Consider the following 24304-nt stretch of genomic DNA (forward strand, 5'->3'; position numbering starts at 1 on the left):
GCCTCCCGTCACATCTGAGGTACGAGAGCAGACGAGCCAATGAGACGCAGCTGTTTGGCGTGTCTGCATCACAATGGTGGCTTTTACCCATAATGCACGCTGGATTTCTAGCCGTGAAGCTCCGCTCTATCTTTGGTTTGACTGTTTTTATCAAAGTCTAGTGAGAAACAATGCTCAATATTTGCAGATTCTTCTTCAAGAGATACATAGTAAACAGATACACAATATGAATAGCTACAATATAAAAGCAAATTAAATAAATAATAAATAAATAAATAATGGAAAAAAAAAACATATTATATTATATAAAATTATCATAAAAAATTGATTAAAATAAAGAATATTTGCAAAATACATACATATATATATATATATATATATATATATATATATATATATATATATATATATATATATACACATATATATATATATATATATATATATATATATATATACACATATATATATATATATATATATATATATATATATATATATATATATATAGCTTTTTAATTTAAATTACATATAAATTATTTATATTATAATATAAATAATAGTATGCAAATGCAAATTATTTGTATTTATTCATGTTATCATTTGTTGCATTGCTAAATTAAAAACTAAAACATATGCATGCATTATGGTAATGATATATATATATATATATATATATATATATATATATATATATATATATATATATATATATATATATATATATATATATATATATATATATATATATATATATTTTTTTTTTAGATTATATATATTCATTTTTTTTCTTCTTCAATTCGGTTATAAGAATTTAGTGTGTGGAAAAATACAGTTTATCCTTTTTTAATTTTTATTTTGAAATATGACCAGTAAAATACTGTCACCAGATACGTTTTTGTGAGATTTGGGACAGAAAGAAGAGTGAACCTACAAAAAAAAATAAAATGTATATGTATATGTATATGTTTTGGGTTTTTAGATGAAAATCTGAGCGAGGATTTAAAAGTATCTGAGCTCAGGGAGGTCTCATAGCGGGAACAATAATTAGTGATGGATTTGTGCTAAATAATGGTCTAAACCCACTTTAAGAAGTGAAATATTACCATTGGTAAGTTACAACTAAATTCATTATATTCTAATTAGACTCAACTAGTGAATCATGATGTAAAATTGTACAAAAGATTACTCTAGTATACCGCACCCATGGTCTACATCACATCAGTAATTAGCAGATAACGGGTGATCCGTGTGTTCGCGGCGGTTATTCCCCACATCAGCCTGATGGACAAAGCGTGAATGCTAGCGCTAGCGTAGCTAACTTTGACTCCCCCAATTAATTTTTCTTGGACAGTTTGGGATCTTTTATTTATAAATCCATGATAGCAGTCCACTGTAATTACATTTTTCTTTCAGTTGGCTAATTGCTTTGGGAACAGTGGCACTGCCAGAGCAGGGTTATATTTGGAGCATTTGGCTTTCACTTCCTCTGGGTTTCATGAAGGAAGCAGAATCCATAAATTAGTCACTTTCAAACAGCTGGACTCTTTTTAAAGCACTGTCCATTTCTACAGAGGTAAGATATGTAACCTTGATCTGACAGACCAATGATCTGCCTTTATCTTTTATTTGAAGCATGTTATAGCCAGACAAATCCTACACAGTGATTTCTGCACATTCTGAACGGTATATGCTTTTCTGCCAGCAGGGAGGATTTTGATTAAAGCAAAGTGAAAAACAAAAACAAAATACAACAACTAGGAGAGTCTGCGAATAGAGCAAGCTATAGATCAGAACCAATCTAAAACTTTCCAAACTCTGGTATCCTAAATATCCACAAACACTGTACATGATTAAAAAGCAAGTTCAGGCAAACACTGCTCTGCTGGCCGTCGGTGAAGGCCTAGTTCAGCAAAAAATGAAAATCTGGTCATCATTTCCTCACCCTTATGTCATTCTAAACCTGTCACTTTCTCTTTTTTTTTTGCTCAATAAAACACAAAAGAAGCTCAAAATATGTTCATGCTGCTGTTTCCCCAAAAAACTAATGCAATGCATTGCAAAAGATGAATTAAAATGTTTTGATGCTCCAAAAAAACATATGTGGAATTAATTTTACATGCACAGGTCACATGCACTATGATGCTGTTTCGTCATTTTTGGAGCGTATTGATTATTAAATTAGATTGCATTGGAAGAATAATTTCTCTTGTTTTCTCTTTGTGTTCCACATAAAAAAAAATAAAGACACAAACAAATAATTATTTAAGGGTAAATTTAAGATTTGCTTATCTGAATTTCATATAAAAATCCATTTGGATTACAATGTTTTAACAAACGCATTAACATATGTGACAAATTTGATGCATGTTTGTCAAAGAAATGGGTCCGACTTCTGACAGAACTAATAAACTGAATCTGTTTAGTAAACAATAATCATCAATAAATCCCTTTTTTTATTATTCTCATATATTTTAACTGAATACAGCTTGTTCCACAACTAGCCATTTTTGAATCAAGGTCATAATTTTTTACTGACAAATATGTATCACATAAAAAAAAAAAAAAAAAAAAAAGGCCAAATATATTTTAAATGTGAAACATATATTGTAAAAAATGAAGCTCGATAAAATATATTTTTTTAATTGAAAACATATTTAGATTTAATCATTCATTATATACTAATATATATTTCAAGGGCAAGAATATACTTTTACAATGTAGATGGATTAGCTCACCAGACATCAAAACTAGATTTAATATTTAATATTACTAACCATTTAATGATTTGATAATATTTCATTTGTTATATAAGGTAATCTTGATTTTTTGGGAAAGTATGTTCTTTGCTGATTTTGATTCAAACATGTTGCATGTTTGCAACGTATAGATAACACATCGTTTTTCTTCAAATGTGACATGCAAATATATTTTCATATGGAGGGCAAAATATATGTTTAAATGTTTTGGAAAAAAAATATTTACATATATATATATATATATATATATATATATATATATATATATATATATATATATATATACACACACACTTTATACACACACATTTTATATGCAATTCCAATACATAAGTATTAAATATTAAATCTAGGGCTAAATATTATTTTTCAGTGCATTACGGTTAATAAATAATGACCAGTGTTCATTTTTGGCTGAACTTTCCCTTTATAATTGAGTATTAGCAGCCTCAGTTATTGAAGATAATCATTTTTGTGAGGTTTCATGCAAGGTGCAGCATGCTCTTGAGGGGGCGGGACAGGAAGTACGAGAGACAGGAAGTGAGGTGTTTCAATGGGTGTGAGATTGCTCGTGCTGTTCAAACGTAGCTAGTTAAACCGGTCAACCGGGATGAATCAGGACCGTGCACTATAGCCAGAATTCACAACCATAGAGCAGTGTCATCATTTACTGCCATTTAATGTTGCTCCAAACAAAAAGACAGAGAATCTTTAGTTAAGAACGACATGAGGATGAGTAAATGATGACAGAATTCTGGCTGTAGAGCAGCGGTGTATAGAGATGTTAGAGGAAACCTGTTCACACACCTTGCAGAAGACCACAGTCCCTTCCTCCTGGTGCAAGAGCCCAGAGGAGACGGGGACGACAAGAAACAAGGACATTGTCATAGTTGGAGAGAACAGAGAGGAGAATCACAACACGCATGCACAATTCACACGGAATGTTAAGTTGCGTTCACATCATGCAGAATTCCCGTAATTATGAGGCGACTCTAAGATTCTACTCTGAACTCATGGAATCATTTGGAATCTTTTGTTTCTATGGCAACTCTGGATGTCGAATGGATTCATGCATGTGTGGCTCAGCTTGAATAGGTTTGGGGGAAGGTGAATCTTTTTTAATTTTACTTAATGAAATTATTTTCATGGTCTTCTTAAAGAAATAGCTCATCCCAAAAATTTAATTTGCTAAAATTTTACACGCCCTCAAGGCTACCAAGACTTAGATGAGTTTGCTTCTTCATCAGATTTGGAGAAATGTAGCATTGCATCATTTGCTCACCAATGGATGCTCTGCTGTGAATGGGTGCCGTCAGAATGAGAGTCTAAACAGCTGATAAAAACATCACAATAATCCACACCGCACCACTGTATCAGTTAATGTCTTGAGAAGAGAAAAACTGTGTGTTAGGAAGAAACAGGTCCCTTAATCTCAAAAAAATCTGCTCCATAATAATGCTTCCTCCTGTGAAATGTTAACTCATCTGAATCAGGAGAGAAATCTGCTCAGATCAAGCACCGTTTTCTCTAAACAGATATGTGAGTGTGTGAATATGATTTTGATGTGAGAGACAACAGAAGATGGACTTTTTCATTAAAGGAAGCGTTATTATGGTTTATGGAGTCATATTTTAGCCAGAAACAACGGCTTGAAGTCAAAAACATCTTAATGATAGATTTGTTTCTTACTAACACACAGTTTTTGTCATCTCCAGATGTTAACTGCTGGACTGGAGTGATGTGGATTATTGTGATGTTTTTATCCTCTGTTTGGACTCTCATTCTGACGGCACCCATTCACTGCAGAGACACTGATGCAATGCTTCATTTCTCCAGATCTGATGAAGAAACATATTCATATACATCTTGGTTGGCCTGAGGGTGAGTACAATTTATCACATTTTAATTTTGGCGTGAACTATTCCTTTAATGGTTACTGAATAGTTCTTTTGAAATGATTCAAATACATGTCTCAAATCATATCAGTATGATTAAATTTAATGATTCATTACTGATTCATTACCTTTGGCAAACTTAAATTATAAATAAAAATGTAATAAAATGTAATAATAAAAACAAAAACATAAGTAGTTAGTTAAAAACATCAGTTTGTGCTGATGAAGGAAACTAACCAGATGTAACTGCTGAAGCCTGATGCCAAGTGGAAGAAGCTGGAACTCGATGGACCTTCTAGTTGCAAATACTCAGACTCATAATTACGGTAATTCAGACATTAATGAACGCAGCTTTACAGCAAGGGATGTTCACCAGCTTCGCTCACACTGACAGTTAGTGGGAAAACATTATTGTGGAGTCTTGCATTATCATTGATTAGTTTCCTGACCTGCTTTCCTCCCATGGACTCGAACATCTTCTCCAGCTGGACTCGGAGCTGCTGGATGTTGTTCAATAGGATGCATGGCTGTCAGGAGAAGAAAGATAGACAAGATATTTCATGACTGATCGATTGTACTGCTTTCCAGATACATTTAGTCTTCAAAACCCTCCGCCTGGGTAATAAAAGGAGATGTTTGTACTAGAAGACTTCTGTGAATATATACACAGGGCATCGATTCGTCCCGATGCTGATCGTTGAATTTGCACATCTTATTTTCATCAGTGGCAGTAAATCTGAATTTCATTACATAAAAATCCATGCCTCTGCCTCTGACTGACAAATGAACACAGCTGAGTTTTATTTAAACACTCATTTCCTTTTGAAAAAACATGAAATTAATGCACAGTGACAATATCCTTAAAGCATTGTGTTTCCATATATCCGATAATATTTAAACTCAGTTGTATTTTGTTACACTGTAATAGTAATTATAATAGTCAATAGTTGTAGTCATAATAGTATATAATGTATTTAGCTGGTTGCCCTAATGCACAATTTAATACATTAGAATTATAATGCATTGCATGCATTTCACGCTAAAATATTGTACAAATAATATTAAAAAAAAAATAGTAATACTATATATATATATATATATATATATATATATATATATATATATATATATATATATATATATATATATATATATATATATATATATATATATATATAGTTATTATTATTATTATTAATATGATTCTGGGGAAAACAAATGAAATGAATGCATTAGAATGTACAGTATGAATATCTAATTAAACTATTATCACGATTGCATTAAGACTATCTACCAAATATATTAAAAGCACATTAGTTTTAATGCATAAAATTACATCTGCAATTGCAAATGTTTTAAAAACATCAAACTCAATAACCGGTTTGATGGTAGACTAATGTTTAAGATGACCTTCAGACTCAGTGTGACTAGCGTTAAATGAGCAAAGCCAATGACCTCCAGGTGAGACGCAATGCACTTTGGGTATAAGGTGTCTGTTACAGTAAATGTCAAATAAGCAGATTTGTGTTGACACACAGATGATCCAGCGGTCCAAACGCTCTCGTATAAGCGTTCCAGGAGATAATTGGATGGGTAGGAGTGCGTAATTAGCGCAGAAGTCCATAAGCTAATTAAAACGGGCTTTTACTGTCTGCACCGCCACACTTCCTAAAGGTCACATGTCAGCCGTGTGACAAATAGGTGTGAAACTCTAAACCGAAAATACGAAGCCGTCGCTCTAATTGAAACGAGGGAACATCGTCTCCCTGACAAGAGCTGGTGATTTCACACACTCGTAAATTTAATTCAAGACGATGTATATAAACTCCGGTGGTGAGCTGATTTATGTGCATCGGTGCGTTTAAAGATCTGGATATTCTTAGGATGAACCGAGCTGTCAATTAAGCGATGGATGAGCCCCGAGGAGCAGCTCCATCCTCCAAAACCGAACAGAGATATGTCTTTAATTACAGGCCGCGTGATTGTCTCTCTGTGGTCCTGTCACGGCACTTAAAAGATACATCTGTCTTTCTTCCCAGCACAGACGTCCTGTGTGTCAAGCTTTTATATTCATTACAGGAAGACACAGTGGAAATTCGAGGTAGAACAAAAGCAGCTCTGAGTTAGCAGCGCAAACGCTGTCATTATAGACAAAGAACAGAAAGTTGAAAGCACAGAGGAAGGAGACGAGGACGCGAGAAGGTCTCGCACTTTATTTGTTGGAAACTGATGGAAGCGTCTGCCAGCCGACCAATCAAAGTCGACTTTAATGTCTCACTACGGTCTCCATAGCAATGTCCCCGGTATAATCTGATCAAGCCATGTTCGGACACTCAAAGGGTCATGCCTTTAAAGCACGCTGATGTTTCATGACAAAGCAGTTTTGAAAACTTATGTGTGTGTGTGTGTGTGTGTGTAAACCTTCTGCTTATAGACCCACCACTTTCTCCTTGTTCAGATGGTTGCTGAAGTCTTTAGAGATGATCACAGCATACTGGAGGAGAACTTTATTTATGGTCTGGAAAGAGAATAAAATGTAGGTTATTATATATAAAAAAATGAAAACTGTAGTTTTACTTCATGAAAGAAATACAGTAAAAAGGTTAAATATTATTGCAATTTAAAATACATGATTTATGTGTGGATATATTGTAAAATGTAATTTTTTTCTGTGATGTGCAGCTGTATTTTCAGCATCATGATCTTCAGAAATCATTCTAATATGAAGATTTACTGCTTGAGACACATTTCTAATTATTGCCAATGTTGAAAATATTTTTTTGCATTTTAATATTTTAACGCTTCATATTTTTGTGTAAAGTTTAAAAGAACAGCATTTATTAAAAAAAAATAAAAAATATATATAAACATTATTAATGGTATTTAATTAGTCAATTTAGATCAATTCATCACATCCTTGCTGAATAAAAGCATTAATTTATTTTTAAAAAGTATAAAGTATAAAACTTAATGACTACAAATATTTCAAATGTGCCAACATGTGTGCATCAAAAAAGTATAGGATCTTTGAGTTTAATAACCTGAAGCCAAGAGAACGTAATAAAACTCTTAACATATTCATAACAATGTAAATAAGTAAATGAGGGCTGTAATAATGTCTCTCGTAAGGACGTTTTTAATAGATTTCTCGTGTCAAGTTTGCATGAAGTAATCAATGACTCCTACAAGACGCATTACCCATAATCCTTTGGGAGGAGCGCTACTGTCAACGCCTCTCTCTCTCTAAACTTCCCAGTCCATTTGCATTCAACAAAGGCATTTACACTAGGAAAATATATTATCTGGCCTTAAATCTCTTTTAAAATCTGCCATGTGTTTAAGAGATATGATCGCCATATTTATAAATAGATGTGTTCATTTGTGGTCTGCTCATAAGGTGTGTAAAACACTGTAAATAGTTAGTAAACACGTGCACCTGATGATTTAAATGAATTCCTTAAAGTATATTAAAAACACTTTCTAATATTCAGATACACCTCTAAGCCATGGTTTATAGTCAGTAGGATATTTTCAACAAATTAATACTTTTATTCATATTACGTTGCTTAAAAGTAACAGTAAAGACACATATAATCTTACAAAAGATTTCTATTTCAAACAAATGCAGTTCTTTTCAACTTTCTAGGAATTTGAATAAATGCATCACAGTTATCACAAAGTTGTTTTTTGTTTTCAACATTGATAATAATCAGATATGTTTCTTGAGCAGGACATTAGCATATTAAAATGATTTTTGAAGATCATGTGACTCATGTGGAATGATGCTGCAAATTCACAGGAATAGATTACATTTTAACATATATTACCATAGAAAACCGATGTTTCCAATTGAAATAATTTTTGCATTTTTGATCAAATAAATTCAGCATTTGTGAACATATTTAAAACAACGTTCTACTTGTTTGATAATCCTGACCTTTTTTGGCGATACCACTCATACTTGACATTTGAATAAAAGCATGCATTTTTCTGTTTCAAAGCTCTTCTCCATCATTTGTTCATATTTTTATGCTCTCGGCTGCATGGCAACCGTACGACACCCTACAGTTAGAGTAATAATGCTTGTTCGGAAGAACCATTTATTGTGATTATTACTGTTAATACATGCAATTCTTTGGTCTCTTCTTTTATCATTCTGCCACTGACTGTGAGTTGCACAGCTTTTACACATCTAAGGGGGTTTTATTCTTCTTTGCATGGTTAAATCACCAGTGCACAGCATCATCCTTTCTATTCTGATTCTGTCTTACCTTTGCAAACCTGCGCATGAAGTGAGCGAGAGCTTGAGGGTTGGGACACTCCAGCTTCTTGATGATCTCAAAGCTTTGGTTGAGCTGCGTGAACACATCCACCACCGAGCAGGAGAAGAGAGCGTGTTCTGACGTCTGCTGGAACTGCAGTCAAAACACCACAAAGCATTAATGATCATGTCACAAGAGTTGTCTCATTGTATGTTTAGCATAATTTCAGCATGTGCTACATACTGGAAAAAAAGGATCAAGTAAAGTTTTACAGCTTGATTCCAGGTTTCCATTAAGTTCTAGGATGGTGCTTCAATGTGCTAGTGTTACAAGGATCCCAGAATGGCTTCATTTTTCCCTTTGTTTATAGAATATTTCACCCAAAAATGAAATGAAATTCACTTTAATATCACGTAATGTAATGTAATAATTGTTATGGCTTTTGATTGCTATTTTACATGTACAGTATTGTTCAAAATAATAGCAGTACAATGTGACTAACCAGAATAATCAAGGTTTTTCGTATATTTTTTTATTGATACGTGGCAAACAAGTTACCAGTAGGTTCAGTAGATTCTCAGAAAACAAATGAGACCCAGCATTCATGATATGCACGCTCTTAAGGCTGTGCAATTGGGCAATTAGTTGAATTAGTTGAAAGGGGTGTGTTCAAAAAAATAGCAGTGTGGCATTTAATCACTGAGGTCATCAATTTTGTGAAGAAACAGGTGTGAATCAGGTGGCCCCTATTTAAGGATGAAGCCAACACTTGTTGAACATGCATTTGAAAGCTGAGGAAAATGGGTCGTTCAAGACATTGTTCAGAAGAACAGCGTACTTTGATTAAAAAGTTGATTAGAGAGGGGAAAACCTATAAAAAGGTGCAAAAAATGATAGGCTGTTCAGCTAAAATGATCTCCAATGCCTTAAAATGGAGAGCAAAACCAGAGAGACGTGGAAGAAAACGGAAGACAACCATCAAAATGGATAGAAGAATAACCAGAATGGCAAAGGCTCAGCCAATGATCACCTCCAGGATGATCAAAGACAGTCTGGAGTTACCTGTAAGTACTGTGACAGTTAGAAGACGTCTGTGTGAAGCTAATCTATTTTCAAGAATCCCCCGCAAAGTCCCTCTGTTAAAAAAAAGGCATGTGCAGAAGAGGTTACAATTTGCCAAAGAACACATCAACTGGTCTAAAGAGAAATGGAGGAACATTTTGTGGACTGATGAGAGTAAAATTGTTCTTTTTGGGTCCAAGGGCCACAGGCAGTTTGTGAGACGACCCCCAAACTCTGAATTCAAGCCACAGTACACAGTGAAGACAGTGAAGCATGGAGGTGCAAGCATCATGATATGGGCATGTTTCTCCTACTATGGTGTTGGGCCTATTTATCGCATACCAGGGATCATGGATCAGTTTGCATATGTTAAAATATTTGAAGAGGTCATGTTGCCCTGTGCTGAAGAGGACATGCCCTTGAAATGGTTGTTTCAACAAGACAATGACCCAAAACACACTAGTAAACGGGCAAAGTCTTGGTTCCAAACCAACAAAATTAATGTTATGGAGTGGCCAGCCCAATCTCCAGACCTTAATCCAATTGAGAACTTGTGGGGTGATATCAAAAATGCTGTTTCTGAAGCAAAACCAAGAAATGTGAATGAATTGTGGAATGTTGTTAAAGAATCATGGAGTGGAATAACAGCTGAGAGGTGCCACAAGTTGGTTGACTCCATGCCACACAGATGTCAAGCAGTTTTAAAAAACTGTGGTCATACAACTAAATATTAGTTTAGTGATTCACAGGATTGCTAAATCCCAGAAAAAAAAAATGTTTGTACAAAATAGTTTTGAGTTTGTACAGTCAAAGGTAGACACTGCTATTTTTTTGAACACACCCCTTTCAACTAATTCAACTAATTGCCCAATTGCACAGCCTTAAGAGCGTGCATATCATGAATGCTGGGTCTTGTTTGTTTTCTGACAATCTACTGAACCTACTGGTAACTTGTTTGCCACGTAGCAATAAAAAATATACTAAAAACCTTGATTATTCTGGTTAGTCACATTGTACTGCTATTATTTTGAACAATACTGTATATGTAAAAAAATTGAGTTCAATAAGATTTTGTTTATTTCATTTATTGTTTTAATACTTTCAATTCAACAAGGCATTACATTGATCAAAAGTGACAGTAAAGACATTTATAATGTTACAAAATATTTTTATTAAATAGATTTTATTTAGCTATTATTTTATAATAAGTGGCTGACTGTACATTACGACACTTGCTAAATAAATTAATAAATATATATATATATATATATATATATATATATATATATATATATATATATATATATATATATAGGATGCAAATGTTTATTATTATTTAGTTACATGTATGGAATATGTATTGTATAATATTATATAGGTCATTATATTATTATTAATTTAACAATATTTACAAATACATCCAATAAAAAAAATAAATGTTATTTTTAATATGTATATATAATATATTATATAATATTTATTACACAACTGTTCAAAAGATTGGCGTTATTTTATTTTATTATTATTATTTTGTATTTATTTTGAAAGAAAGAAATGAATTATTTTATTCAGAATAACAAAACTTCTAAAGAAAAGACATTTACAATGTTATGAATGGTATAGATATAAAACCTGAAAATACTGTTCTGTTAAAACTTTTTTGATCAAAGAATCCAGAAAAATAAAATGTATTATGGTTTCTACAAAAATATGAATCAGCACAACTGTTTTCAACATTGATAATAATCAGAAATGTTTCTTGAGCAGAAAATCATCATATTATTCTGATTTCTGAAGATCATGTGACACTGAAGACTGGAGGAATGATGCTGAAAATACAGCATTGATGACTGCAATAAACAACACTTTAAAGCAGTTATTTTAAACCAATCTTTCACATGATACTGGTTCTTGATAAGAAGCCCTGAAGCTCAGACGCTGCCAGGAAGCACTGAAGATGTTGTTCAGCAGCCAGCGCTGGTCTGATTCACAGCCGATGGGAATGCCTGCCAACATAACCTATGACACAATTAACCCACGCTTCTGCCCTTATTCCCCCGGCGCTTCTGCACGCAAACACAAGCTTAATAATCATCAGACAATTAACTGAAGGTGCTGCTCCATTAGCATCTTAATGTAGAGTTGAATCTCACAAGACTTGATCCCGAGTGCCGCTAAACATCTAAACACAGTTAGCAACCCGCTCCGCTCATGTCATCTCAGCACCAGCACTGCCTACAAAAACTATGAACGGTGTGCATCGACACGTCGTTTTTCTAAAGCTGCTTTGACACAATCTGTATTGGTAAAAGTGCTATATAAGTAAAGGTTACTTGACTTGTTTTCACTGCTATGAAACACTGATCTACATCTGCTCATGTGCAATTATACTCTTCAGTGTTACAAACCACATATAATAACAGGGCTGTCCTTCACAGCATTGATTTGTGTTTTCCAGGTGAACGCAATTAGCAAATGAAAACCAATCTGTCCGGTGATTTGTTTTCGTCAGCGAGGGGAACATTGAGCAGTGTGTTTCTGTGCTGCTGTATAATAACATCAGCTCATATTCACATCAGTCCAAGTGTTTGTTCGGTTATTTCACGAACACTTGTCAGCCTAACGCCTTCAGTTTAACAGTTTATCCTCATCGTGTCGGTCACGGTGCTGTGATGGAAAACACATTGCACATGCACTTATCTATAAATTCAGAGAGCAAAAGTCATTAAAGAATATTAAAATATATCTAATATTCCTCTAAAGAAAGAGCTTATTGAAACTGGAATGGTCATAAACCTGTTCAAATGCTTATATGCTCTGCCTTTTTAAAATGGCTTGCAAACAACTTATTATTTTTGTTTTCGTTCAATTAGCACAGTTTTTTTATTTCTTTATCTGATGGATACTAGATCTCACTGATCCAAGCTTATGCACCGACGTTTTTAGTAAAAAAAAAGACTATTTGCCTATAATTTTGGCAACTTTCACTCAAACACATTATGGTTCGTCGGTAGCGATTTAAAAACCTCAGAATGGCTTCATTTGTTTTTTATTGTTTACAGAATATGTCACCAAAATACTGTCATTTTTATTTCACCCAAACAATTTTTATGACATTTTTGATGCTCTTTCTCATGTACCGTTTAAAACATTGAGGTCTTAATTTATTACTATTATTATCATTACAGTGTATTATTATTTATTTATTATTCGTAGTAATGATTTTATCAAAAACTACTTTTATTTAATTCATAACACTTTACAGTAAGGTTTTATTTGTTAGCATAAGCTATAACATCATAATGTTCTAAAGCATTTATTAATTTTTGTAAATGTTAATTTAAAACATTTACTAATGCATTATTAAAGTACGTACCGGAGCTGACATGAATTAACAATGAACAACTGTACAAACGGTTACAAAGATTAATAAATGCTGTAACAAATGCATTGCTAATGGATTAAACAACATTAAGTAATGGGAGCTTATTGTAAAGTGTTCCCATTTAATACATTTAATTTATTAAGGTATTACATTGATCAAAAGTGACAGTAAAGAGAGTTTGTTTAAATTAAATAGCGTTGCATAAGCTCAGATCAATGATCAATTAGTTCCTTAAAGAAACACAAATCCTGTGCTTATTGTTGTTTTATTAGAAGACAGGTGACATTTCCCATTAATATAATGCAGAATGAGAAGAATTAATACAGAAATAAAGCATTTATCGTACATCCAAAATGAATCCTTTGCACTTTTTTTTGTTTTGTTTGGGCACTAAACTGTGTCCTGTTTTTGCTGGGATGTAAAAACGAGAGTAAGAAATAAACTCATCCACTGCATTAATTTCATCCTGACTGTCATAATTACAATTTTAAAACTCATAAGTAGCAACTTCGCAGGAGCTGTTCATAAAAGCATCATGAAGTCAGAAGAGAAATGCAGGATTTAGTGTTAATGTGACGTTTAGATGGTAACTGCGGCGTTAGACTGTTTAACAATTTACGAATGCAAAGCTCTACTGAAGCAAAGTAACAATGCGGAAAACTCACCCCATCTTTTTTATCTCTCTCCAGAGCTCCGTTGAGGAAATCCATCGATACGTCTTCATTTTCAGCCAACCACTGGATAACAAACGGCTCGAACCACCTGCAGAGAGAGAAGACAACACAACACAACACAACGCAGTCAAAGAGAGGCTTCAGATCCAACGACACAGGCTCGAACTGCAGGAAAGAGACCATCACGGGTTGTTCTGCTCTTTAGATATGGCTCAGGTCCATCCTTTGGATTTTTTTCACTCTATTTCATGATTCAGAGACGAATTATGTGCAAAAGTTTAATGCTTAGTGTTTCAAGGTTCTGAATGATCCAGGGTTATTATCATTATCTAGTAATTATTCATTCATTCATTAATTCATTCAATACACATTAATCAGATGCATACTGCATGTTTTTATTTATGCTCTAATGCATATTGCCTGATATACATTACTTCATCAGAACCCTATTTAATTTAATTTAATTTAATTTAATTTAATTTAATTTAATTTAATTTAATTTAATTTAATTTAATTTAATTTAATCTTCTGTTACTTCTTTACTTTATAATGCAAAATAAATAATATTTATTTTTATATTGAAGAACTAACAATAACTAATTGTAAAAATATAAAAATTTATATAAAACAGCACAAAAAGCACATACAATTAATATATATAAATATATATCAATTATATTATAAATATATATAAATTATATATATATATATATATATATATATATATATATATATATATATATATATATATATATATATATATATCACTGTTTATTCAAATAAATACAATTTACTGTTACAGATAAAGTGGAACAGATTATACAGGATATTTAAAACTTTTAGCAATAGTATAAACATTTTCTGAAAACATAAGGCAAACAAGCATCTGCTCTGTCGAGTCACTGAACATCGTAACAGACCAGCAGAAATGAGACAAGCATATTTTTAAATGAAGTGAAGCGTAGAAGGCCGGTGGCAGACAGAATCACACTAATAGCTCTGCTAATGTAATGAACTTCGGCTTGCTGTTTACTCAGATCTGTACAGATAGCAGCAGCTCACTGTTATTGACAGTAATAAGCGAATTAATATGTTGGCATTTAGCTTACCATCTTAAATATTGACCTGTTTCCTAACCACACATTCACAGATAAACCCTGATTGCTCAGGAACACTGCAGAGAGATCAGTCTGACATCTAGGAGGTATTTTCTCATTTGCAACATGTCCCTGGATGTCAGGACGACATTTAGCAGATGTTCTTGCCGACATTTATTGGCTTAAATGTTTATGTATTTGTTTTTCGAGAATTTTGTCATGTGATTGTTCACAAGTATGACATTTAAACTGCAATGTTATCACAGACATCTCATCAGCATAGGCATGCTTTCTAAAGAGTTTACAGTGTGAAATTATGACAATGAGTTTAAGATAATGAGACTGTTACTAGTGTCTAGTTGCTAAAAAATAAAATAAAAAAATATGCACAGAAAATAATTATTTACTAAAATGCAATATGCATCTGACAAAAAATATCAACCAAAAAAAAACAAAAAACAGATACAAATACAATATGCAACTGATTAAATTATGTATAACAGCCAATATGCATTTGATGAAAAATAAATAAATGAAAGCAATATGCAGCTGATGAAGATTTAATTAATTAATTTAAAAATGCAATATGCATCTGGCTCAATTACGTATAACAGGAAATATGCATCTGAATGAATTAATGAATACATTAAATAATACAAAAATGCAGTGTGCATCTGATGTACAACAATATAAATATTCACAATAAAATGCTGAATCTCCCACCGATGTGCAGTTGTTAAATTAGTATGATTGCAGTTTTTTTAATCTCCATGAAGACATTGTGATAATGTCTAGATGATGAAATGCATTGGTTTTCTCTCATCTCTCTGCATACTGATTTGGCCTTTTTATATAAAAAAAATACATATATTTTTAATAACCATCTATAGCCTCCTTTCTAAACCGAAACATACCTAAAACTTTAGCATTATTCCTTTGCTGCCTTGCAGACGCTGGCATTTATTTCTCGTGTCACTTTAAGTAAATAGACTGGGCGGGGCTGTCCTCGCTTTGATGACAAAATCAATTCTCCTGGAGGAGATTTTTGATTGACAGCTGTGTGGCTCTTTCCTGATGTCCCATCCCGCCTGTCATCCCGCCTCTCCATGCTCATAACTCACATTAATGAATGAGTGACTTTTTGACAACAGACAGCAGCCAATGACAAGCCAGCGTGCGTCTGCGGCTCCAGGACAGATGCATGATGGATTATGAATGAATGCAAAATGTATAAACATAATTATACATATATACTAAAATAATATTAAGTTTGGTTATATAGCAAGTGGTTTTGTAAATGTTATACTTCCTAAGAAACTGATTGTTTGAAAACTGATGTACATTTGTTAAATTAGGAACAATCATAAATAATGTGCACTTTAAAAAAAATGTATAAACAAATATAGTACTGGTAAGGTAACTAGTTCCTTATGCATTAACCTGTAAATTGTTTACACATCAAATGAAGCATGATTTTGTGTTTGCATCAGTGAGTCTCCTCTTCATTTCAGAAGAACCTCGTGAGCGAGTGAGAGATGTGAAGAGAAACTCACAGCGAATACTCTGGAGGAATCCCTTTAAAGGCAGGCAGGTCTCGCACGTACTCGTTGTGGAACCATTTGACTTTGAAGTGCAAGTTCATGTACTCCGTGCTCTTGCATAGACGATGCTTGTCGTGTTCTGCAAATGAAGGGAGGGGAAAAATGAAAGAGTCATGAGTCAACAGTGAGTCATGCACAGGAACGTACTGAGCTCTTTACAATCACCAGCATGCACAATCATAAACTAAAAATAAAACTGAAAGACAATACAAATATAAATATTAGACAAACTTAGTGAAACTAAGAATTGTTGCCTTGGCAATTAACGGAAATAATTTAAGGTAAAGCATTAAAATTATTAACCAAAAAATAAACTAAAATTAAAACTGAAATAAAAATACATTTAGTAAGTATATAAATAAATACTAGAATACAAAAATGAAAACTAATATTAATTATATATAAACAAAATATAATTAATTTTTTTATTATAATCGTAAACCAAGTATATAATAATATAGTATATAAAATGAATAAGTTAAAGGGAATCTTTAGGGTGTATTTTTGTAATTTTCCATTTACAATTAAGAATTTAACAGATTATTAAATCAATTTAAATTTACTTGAGAAGCAAAATGATATACTATAAAAAGTTTTATTTATTTATTTATTATTTTTTAATGAAGTAAAGCTATGATTATAACAAGAACAAATCTGGCAATAGGGTCAGAAAAATCACTTTAATTCAAAGGGAAACAAGATTGAATTCCTCATTAACAGATATTTGAATATATATATATATATATATATATATATATATATATTTATTTATTTCAGACTTCATGTCTTTTCTTCATAGTAAATGTATCTTGATGCAAGGCTGTTTAGATATTTGCATTTGAAGACAAAATACTGTGGAAGATATTCATTTATTTTCCTCCTGTGCATGACTTTTTTTTAAGACTTCTTGCACCTATTTAAGACATTTTAAGGCCTTAATTTGTGAAATGGTGAAATAAGACATTTTTAAGACCAGCGGGAACTGTGAAATACTATATTAAAACAGCAGAACACCGTACGAAAGGAAAAATCACAAAAGTGATGGCTTTAATATCTCTCAAATCTTTACAATTAGATTACATAAAGAGCAAATGGTGTCCAATTGTTTTACATGTGCACAGATGAATTGTTCACAATAAGATCACGTATTAAGTCAATATATGTCAATTTTGATTACATGTGGACCTGAGCTGTAAAAAAAAAAAAAACATCCCCTGAGCCTAAAACGTTCTCCTGGGAGCTTAAAGAACAAGAGTGAGAGTGAAGAAGTGATCAGTGCTGTTTTTTAAGTGCACACATCCACAGCAAGTCGAGCTCAACCTGAACTTGATGACTATGTTTGTGATATAGACTCTGGCTGGCCACATAATAAAGGTCAGAGAGGATTGTGGGAGACCTACAGCACACAGGAGACGAGAGTCCGACAGCCATTAGAGGAGGAACGAGGAAGTAGAGCTCAGAAATGACAGTAAGTAAGTTTACTCAACTCCTGCAGTTGTCAAGGACAGGGAATAAGATGCAGCAAGCGTGAGGACAGATGTCAACATATACAGTATGCACCATAACCTCTCGCTCCCTATGTACAGTAACTGTGAGGACAAATCAGCTCTGACTGACACCGAGGACTCGACTTCATCACAAAACCCCAGCAGCCACACAGCAGTATTCAAGTGGTAGAACCATAACCATATATGGAATACTGTGCTTGATCGTGATTGGCCCATTGTAACATTGTCGAAAATATTTGCATAACAATTCTAAACTGACACTGTGATCTACTTCTTCTCTTATAAAGATTTGATCAAAAATCTGAAAAAATTGAAATAATATTATAATTTTAAATAACTGTTTTCTATGTGATTATATAGTAAACTGTAATTTATTTATGTGATGCAAAGCTTAATTTTCAGCATCATTTCTCCAGTCTTCAGTGTCACATGATCTTCAGAAATCATTCTAATTTGATTTTCTGCTTAAGAAACATTTCTGATTATAATCTCTGTTAAAAAAGAGTATTATTACTACTACATTTACTTTCTTATTATGCAATTATTTTTTATTTTAAAGCTTAGATATATTTTTGGAAAAAAGTAATTTTTCCGTTTTTTTTTTTATATATTAGTAGACAAATCTAAAGAACAGCATTTACTTATAAAATAATAAATATTTTGAAACATTAAAAACATTGTTACTGTCACTTTTGATCAATTAAAGGTGTCTTTTCTGACAAAATTATTTATTTAAAATAAATTCTGACCCAGCTTGTAATACAATGTTTAAATGTATTACAAAAAAAGACACAGATTGTTGAAAAAAATATATAAAATACTTAAAAAAAAAATTATTTCTTGATTGAGATTACATTTTAAATATTACATCAAATATTTAAACACAATAATACTGTATGTATAATATATTTATGTATTTTTGTCAGTCTGCCACTCATACAATAACATCGAAATAAATCCTGACACGTCTGATTCTCACAATAATATCCACTGAGTATCCCTTGCAAATCAATTCTTTAAACAATATTCAATTATATTAAAACGTTTGACTGTGCAAATCCACAAACTGAGCGATCAGGACCTTATTGAGAGCGTATTCAAATAACATAAGCGCTAACATGACACTTTATCATATAACTATGATAACTGTAAGATATGATTAAGGTTTCATGACAATAACAGGCCACCTTCTCAGATATTCACAGTGCAACGGTTAATAATTAACGAAGGCATTAGCTGCTCTCATTCATCACTGCACTGTGAACTTCTGATTTCAAGCCCTTCGGCTGAAGTGATACGCTCACGTTTCTGACCTGCAGACCGCTGATCTCTCCAACCCAAATCCCCCATTTACATGAGCTTTAAATAGCTTCACCTGAAACACGAGCCACTGAAGTCTGAGAGCAAAGACAATGACTCAAGACTGCTTTACAAGCTCAATTGTTGCTTATGGCTTGAAAAATATGCAGCATTTATATCACAGCAGAATTACTATAACTACAGGATTCCACACAAAGCTGATCTTCAGAGATAATTCAGCTGCTGCTATTTTAGTTTTTTTTACATGATATTAAAAGACGAATCACACATACATCACACCAGTCAGTTTTTTCTCTAAAATGGCTCTAAAATGCATGTTTTAGAGAAAAATAAAATTAACTAAACAATTCCATAAAATCCTGTCAGATCCCATCATGCTTTTCTTTAACTACAACTAAATATTAAAATGTTTTTATTAATTTAAATAAAGCTGAACTAAAAAATTAAAGTAAACTTAGATTTTGTATAAAAGTTGCATAGACTTGCATAACCTTTAAGCACATTTAAAAATTTAAAATAATAATAATAATAACAATAAAATAAATAAAATAAAAATAAATACACAAAATATTTTTTCTGAAATAAAGTGTGGTGTAGGGAATATTATTATTATCATTTATTTTATTTAAAAAATCAAAATAATAATAAAAAGCAAACTATTGAAAACATTTTTTATTATCAAAATGAATCTGAAATAAAATATAAGTTTGAAATGAAAAAATATAAACTAAAGTTAGAAATGTTGCTTTAATGATTAATTAGCTGAATTGAAGCTATAGAATAAGTTAAAGCACAAATGAACTGGAAATTATTTATTATGAACAAATTGAAGAAAAACAGAATCTAAAATAAACACCTAAATAAAAACCTAAAAAGGTAATAAAATATAAATTAAAAACTATAACTTGAATACTCTCTTTCACAATCAAAGATGTCAAATTATGAAGTGAAATGTGATGTGGATTCATCTACATTACGTCCTGCTGAATATTTCATTCTGAAAGTTATGGAAGTTATTATTGAATGTTGAACACTAAGACTTCTGACTGAAGGAGTCTTGACTGGTTCATGCAGCTCCGGGTTTCCATAATGCTTCATATGTTTTTCCAAAACCTCATAATGAACGACATTAATAACACCTGCTCATGAAGCATGTCTGCATGCATTTTTAAAATGAATGACTAACTCTTCTAAGCAGCTCATTGTTTCTGCAAAAGTTAATTCCTGAGTGCTGAATCTTGTTAATATTGTGTGGATGTGCTGCACGCTGATGATAATTGCGTGCAAGAAGAGCCTGAGGGATATCAGATACAGTCACAGTGACTCTCCAGGATAAAATATAACACCTCATCAGCAGAAACGCCTCTCACTTTAACATCAAAGCATTCATAATCCATAGTGTCCTGATAAACACCTGCTGCTGCTAAATCCAGCCGTCTGTCATTTAAAGCTATTCTGCATTTAGTGTGGAGAAAGAAGCCGTGAAAATGCATTTCTTTCTTTGTTAGCTGAAAGAGAAATAGCTATAGGGAGGGTCTCCTGAAACCTGCCAAGAACAGGTCTAGATCATGTTTCACTCCAAAACAATAAAACCATGAAAAAACATATTGCATAAAGAAAATAAATCCTGCTTTTAAGACTTTTGGCATTTTGATATTAGTTTCATGACCACTGAGCACATTTCCAGCCCATTTATCATTACTTAAAACAAAATTCAATGCAAAGAGAGAGAGAGAATTCAATAAAATCCTGATTAAAATATATATATATTTGTATAAATAATAATATTTAGAAATATTCAGAAATAATATTTATTTTCATGATTGCATATATTATTAAATGTAACTTATTTGTACATTATGGTTGTATTTGTAGTATTTTAATAGATGCAGTTTTTCAGTATATTTATTATAATGCAATCATTTTGTGGGAACTGCAGTGATTAAGCATGAGAAATCACAATAATGGGAAAAATCTAAAAGAAAAACTCTAGAAATATTCTATTTATTATTTATATTTATTTTAGAATAAAACATTATTTATTTAAAATATATTAAGTATTTTTACTTCATTTTTTTTTTTTTTTGTCTGTGATTTCATTTATGCATTTTTTGGGTATATTTTATGAAACCTTTTTTTTAATTGCATTAAAAAAAATCAGCATGTGAAAAATTATAATTATGAGAAATTTCAAAGAGTAAAAATTTCAGCTCCACTACAGTAATGATAATTTGCAATAAATAAGCTTGATTGTCATATAAATAATATCAGAATGCAAAAAAAAAAGGGGGAAAAAAAAGAATTTATGATGATTATCTGCATAAATTAATCAGCTTTGCATCACAGGAATAAATTACATTTAAAAAAATATATTTTTTTTTATTGTAATAAAATTTCACAATATTACTGTTTTTCTTCATTCTTGATAAATACTGTATATTTGATAAATCTTTCCAAACTATTTACAAGCATGCCTTTATTGACTTTGAGCAGAATATAGTAACTTCCACTGGGTGTTTGAGAGAGATTCACCACATTAGGGTCAGTCCTCTACATCCTGGTCTTTCTTTCTATGTCACTCTCTCGGTGTGGTGTGAAGAGGTGGATGTCCAGGAGAGGGATGTGATGCGCTCTGACAGCGCTGCTTTAATCACTGCTCCTGGAGGCTAACAGTGGCAGCGCGACACATGAGGAAATGTGAACGCCAGGCTGCCCAGTCAGCTGTCCACCCACACCTCCACCGGCCCGCTGTCCACCTCCACCCCTGAGACGAGCTCTTATTAAGCCCAGAGCTCCAGCAGCGCGGGACATTCACATCAAACACATACAAACTGGACTGGAAACAGCTACACAGGCTCCCTAAGCTCCTTACTAACTACAGATAAAGTCAATTATCAGCCTGACCTATTCATTTAGTGATTACAATCTGATGATAATCATGTTTTATAAAATATTAGATAGTTTTACTTTGTTTTGAACATATGTTTGTTAGTGCTCACACCTTCACATGTGTCATTCCTATTGTAATAACGTATTATGACTTAGTAAATGTACAAACACAGTATATAAAAAATGGGGGAAAATTATATAAAAAATTAGTAGGTGAGTCCAAACACCAGTAGTAAATATATTATAATGTTGTATTATAATTATTATTATTATTAAAATACATGAATAAAATTATGTAAATATAAAAAGTACAAATTAAAATAAAACAATATAAATACAATCATTATTATTATTTACATTATGAATAAAATAATAACAAAATATTAAAGGTACAATTAAATTTTTTTACAATTATAAATACAGTTATTATTAATAATTATTAATAATAATAATAATAAAACAAAGTATATTAAAAATGTAACTTTATAAATAAAATTATTATTATTATTATTTACATAATGAATAAAATAATAAAACATAATAAACATACAATTGAATTTTGTAAAACAAAACAAATACATTAATTAATTTTAAAATAAATTGAATAATAATTATTGTTTAATTTATTTAATTATTAATTATTTAATAAATCAATGTATTTCTACTACTACTATTAGCAGTAAAAGTATTATAGTAAGTTACAAACAGAAAAATAACAGATGCATAAAAATATGTAAACATAAACGTAGTTTAAATAGCTGAATAATATACTGAACAAAAGACTAAACTATATCACATTGCATCACCACACTGCTCTTGTGGTCAAATTCTAACAGCCCTCAAAAACAAGTGCTGTCTGTGTGCTCTGGAGCAGAAGGCATTGTGGGTAAACACTGGGCTGCTCTCAGGAGGAACAGCTGCTCAGACGAACCATCGCAGACCTTTCAATGATCCACCAGTCCTAATAAAACCCCATGCAATAAATGCAAATATGAACGCCTCTCTCTTATTCTGGTAATGGTTATCAATTATGAATACATTAAGACGTGTCATCTATTCATGATGGTAGGCACAATTACTCAAGTGAAATGAAAAGTACAGCAATATTAAGAAGTGATAATGAAATACTAAAGTGAAAAGTGTTTTGCCAGAGCTCATCAGCAGCTTTCAGGTCTCTCCTGAAGAACGGTGCACACACAAACCTCAAAGCAGCTTTACAGAAAATCATGATGTTAATGTTTAAAATATCGAAATATTAATATTTAGAAGAATATATCCAGGCTTTATAGTGACATTCGGCAGATTAGAGCTGGATAATAATACACATAATAATCATATTGATCAACAATACAAGCAATCAAGCAGTTGAGGTTTGCTATAGAGTATCAGAATCCGAATATGTATAAAATAATAATTATAATGTTTATATGTATATTTATATAATACTAACAAAATAATAAAACAATATATACAATTATAATATATATATATATATAACATATATATATATAACAGGTATATCTAAACACCACCATCAACATCACTTATAATAATAATAATAATAATAAATATATTTATGATTTTAAGTTTTTCATTTAATAATGACAGTATAGTTTTTATTATTAAAAGTAGTAGTAGTGTTAATAATACATATATAAGTCCAGAATTAATATTAAAAATCAAAAACAAAATACATAAATACATTTACTTCTGTAATTACTGTTACTGTTAGTAAACATATGAAATAAAATAAAAAAAATGATACATACGTCTGTATATATATATATATATATATATATATATATATATATATATATATATATATATATATAGATATATAATAAAAAGGTGT

General features: G+C 31.7%; 1 protein-coding gene across 1 annotated transcript in view; it reads right to left on the bottom strand.

The window, feature by feature from the left end:
- The window catches only part of LOC113061424 (protein unc-13 homolog C-like), a 60225-nt gene that overhangs the window by 23070 nt on the left and 12851 nt on the right, over window positions 1-24304 (bottom strand). Inside the window, exons 2-6 of the mRNA XM_026230520.1 lie at window positions 16688-16814; window positions 14029-14125; window positions 8926-9069; window positions 7095-7172; window positions 5104-5181 (exon numbers count right to left, since the gene is read on the bottom strand). Of these exons, the coding sequence (XP_026086305.1) occupies window positions 5104-5181; window positions 7095-7172; window positions 8926-9069; window positions 14029-14125; window positions 16688-16814 (524 nt within the window). The remainder of the gene's footprint in view (window positions 1-5103; window positions 5182-7094; window positions 7173-8925; window positions 9070-14028; window positions 14126-16687; window positions 16815-24304) is intronic.

This window comes from Carassius auratus, chromosome 43 (genome assembly GCF_003368295.1).
Source record: "Carassius auratus strain Wakin chromosome 43, ASM336829v1, whole genome shotgun sequence".
NCBI lineage: Eukaryota > Metazoa > Chordata > Actinopteri > Cypriniformes > Cyprinidae > Carassius > Carassius auratus.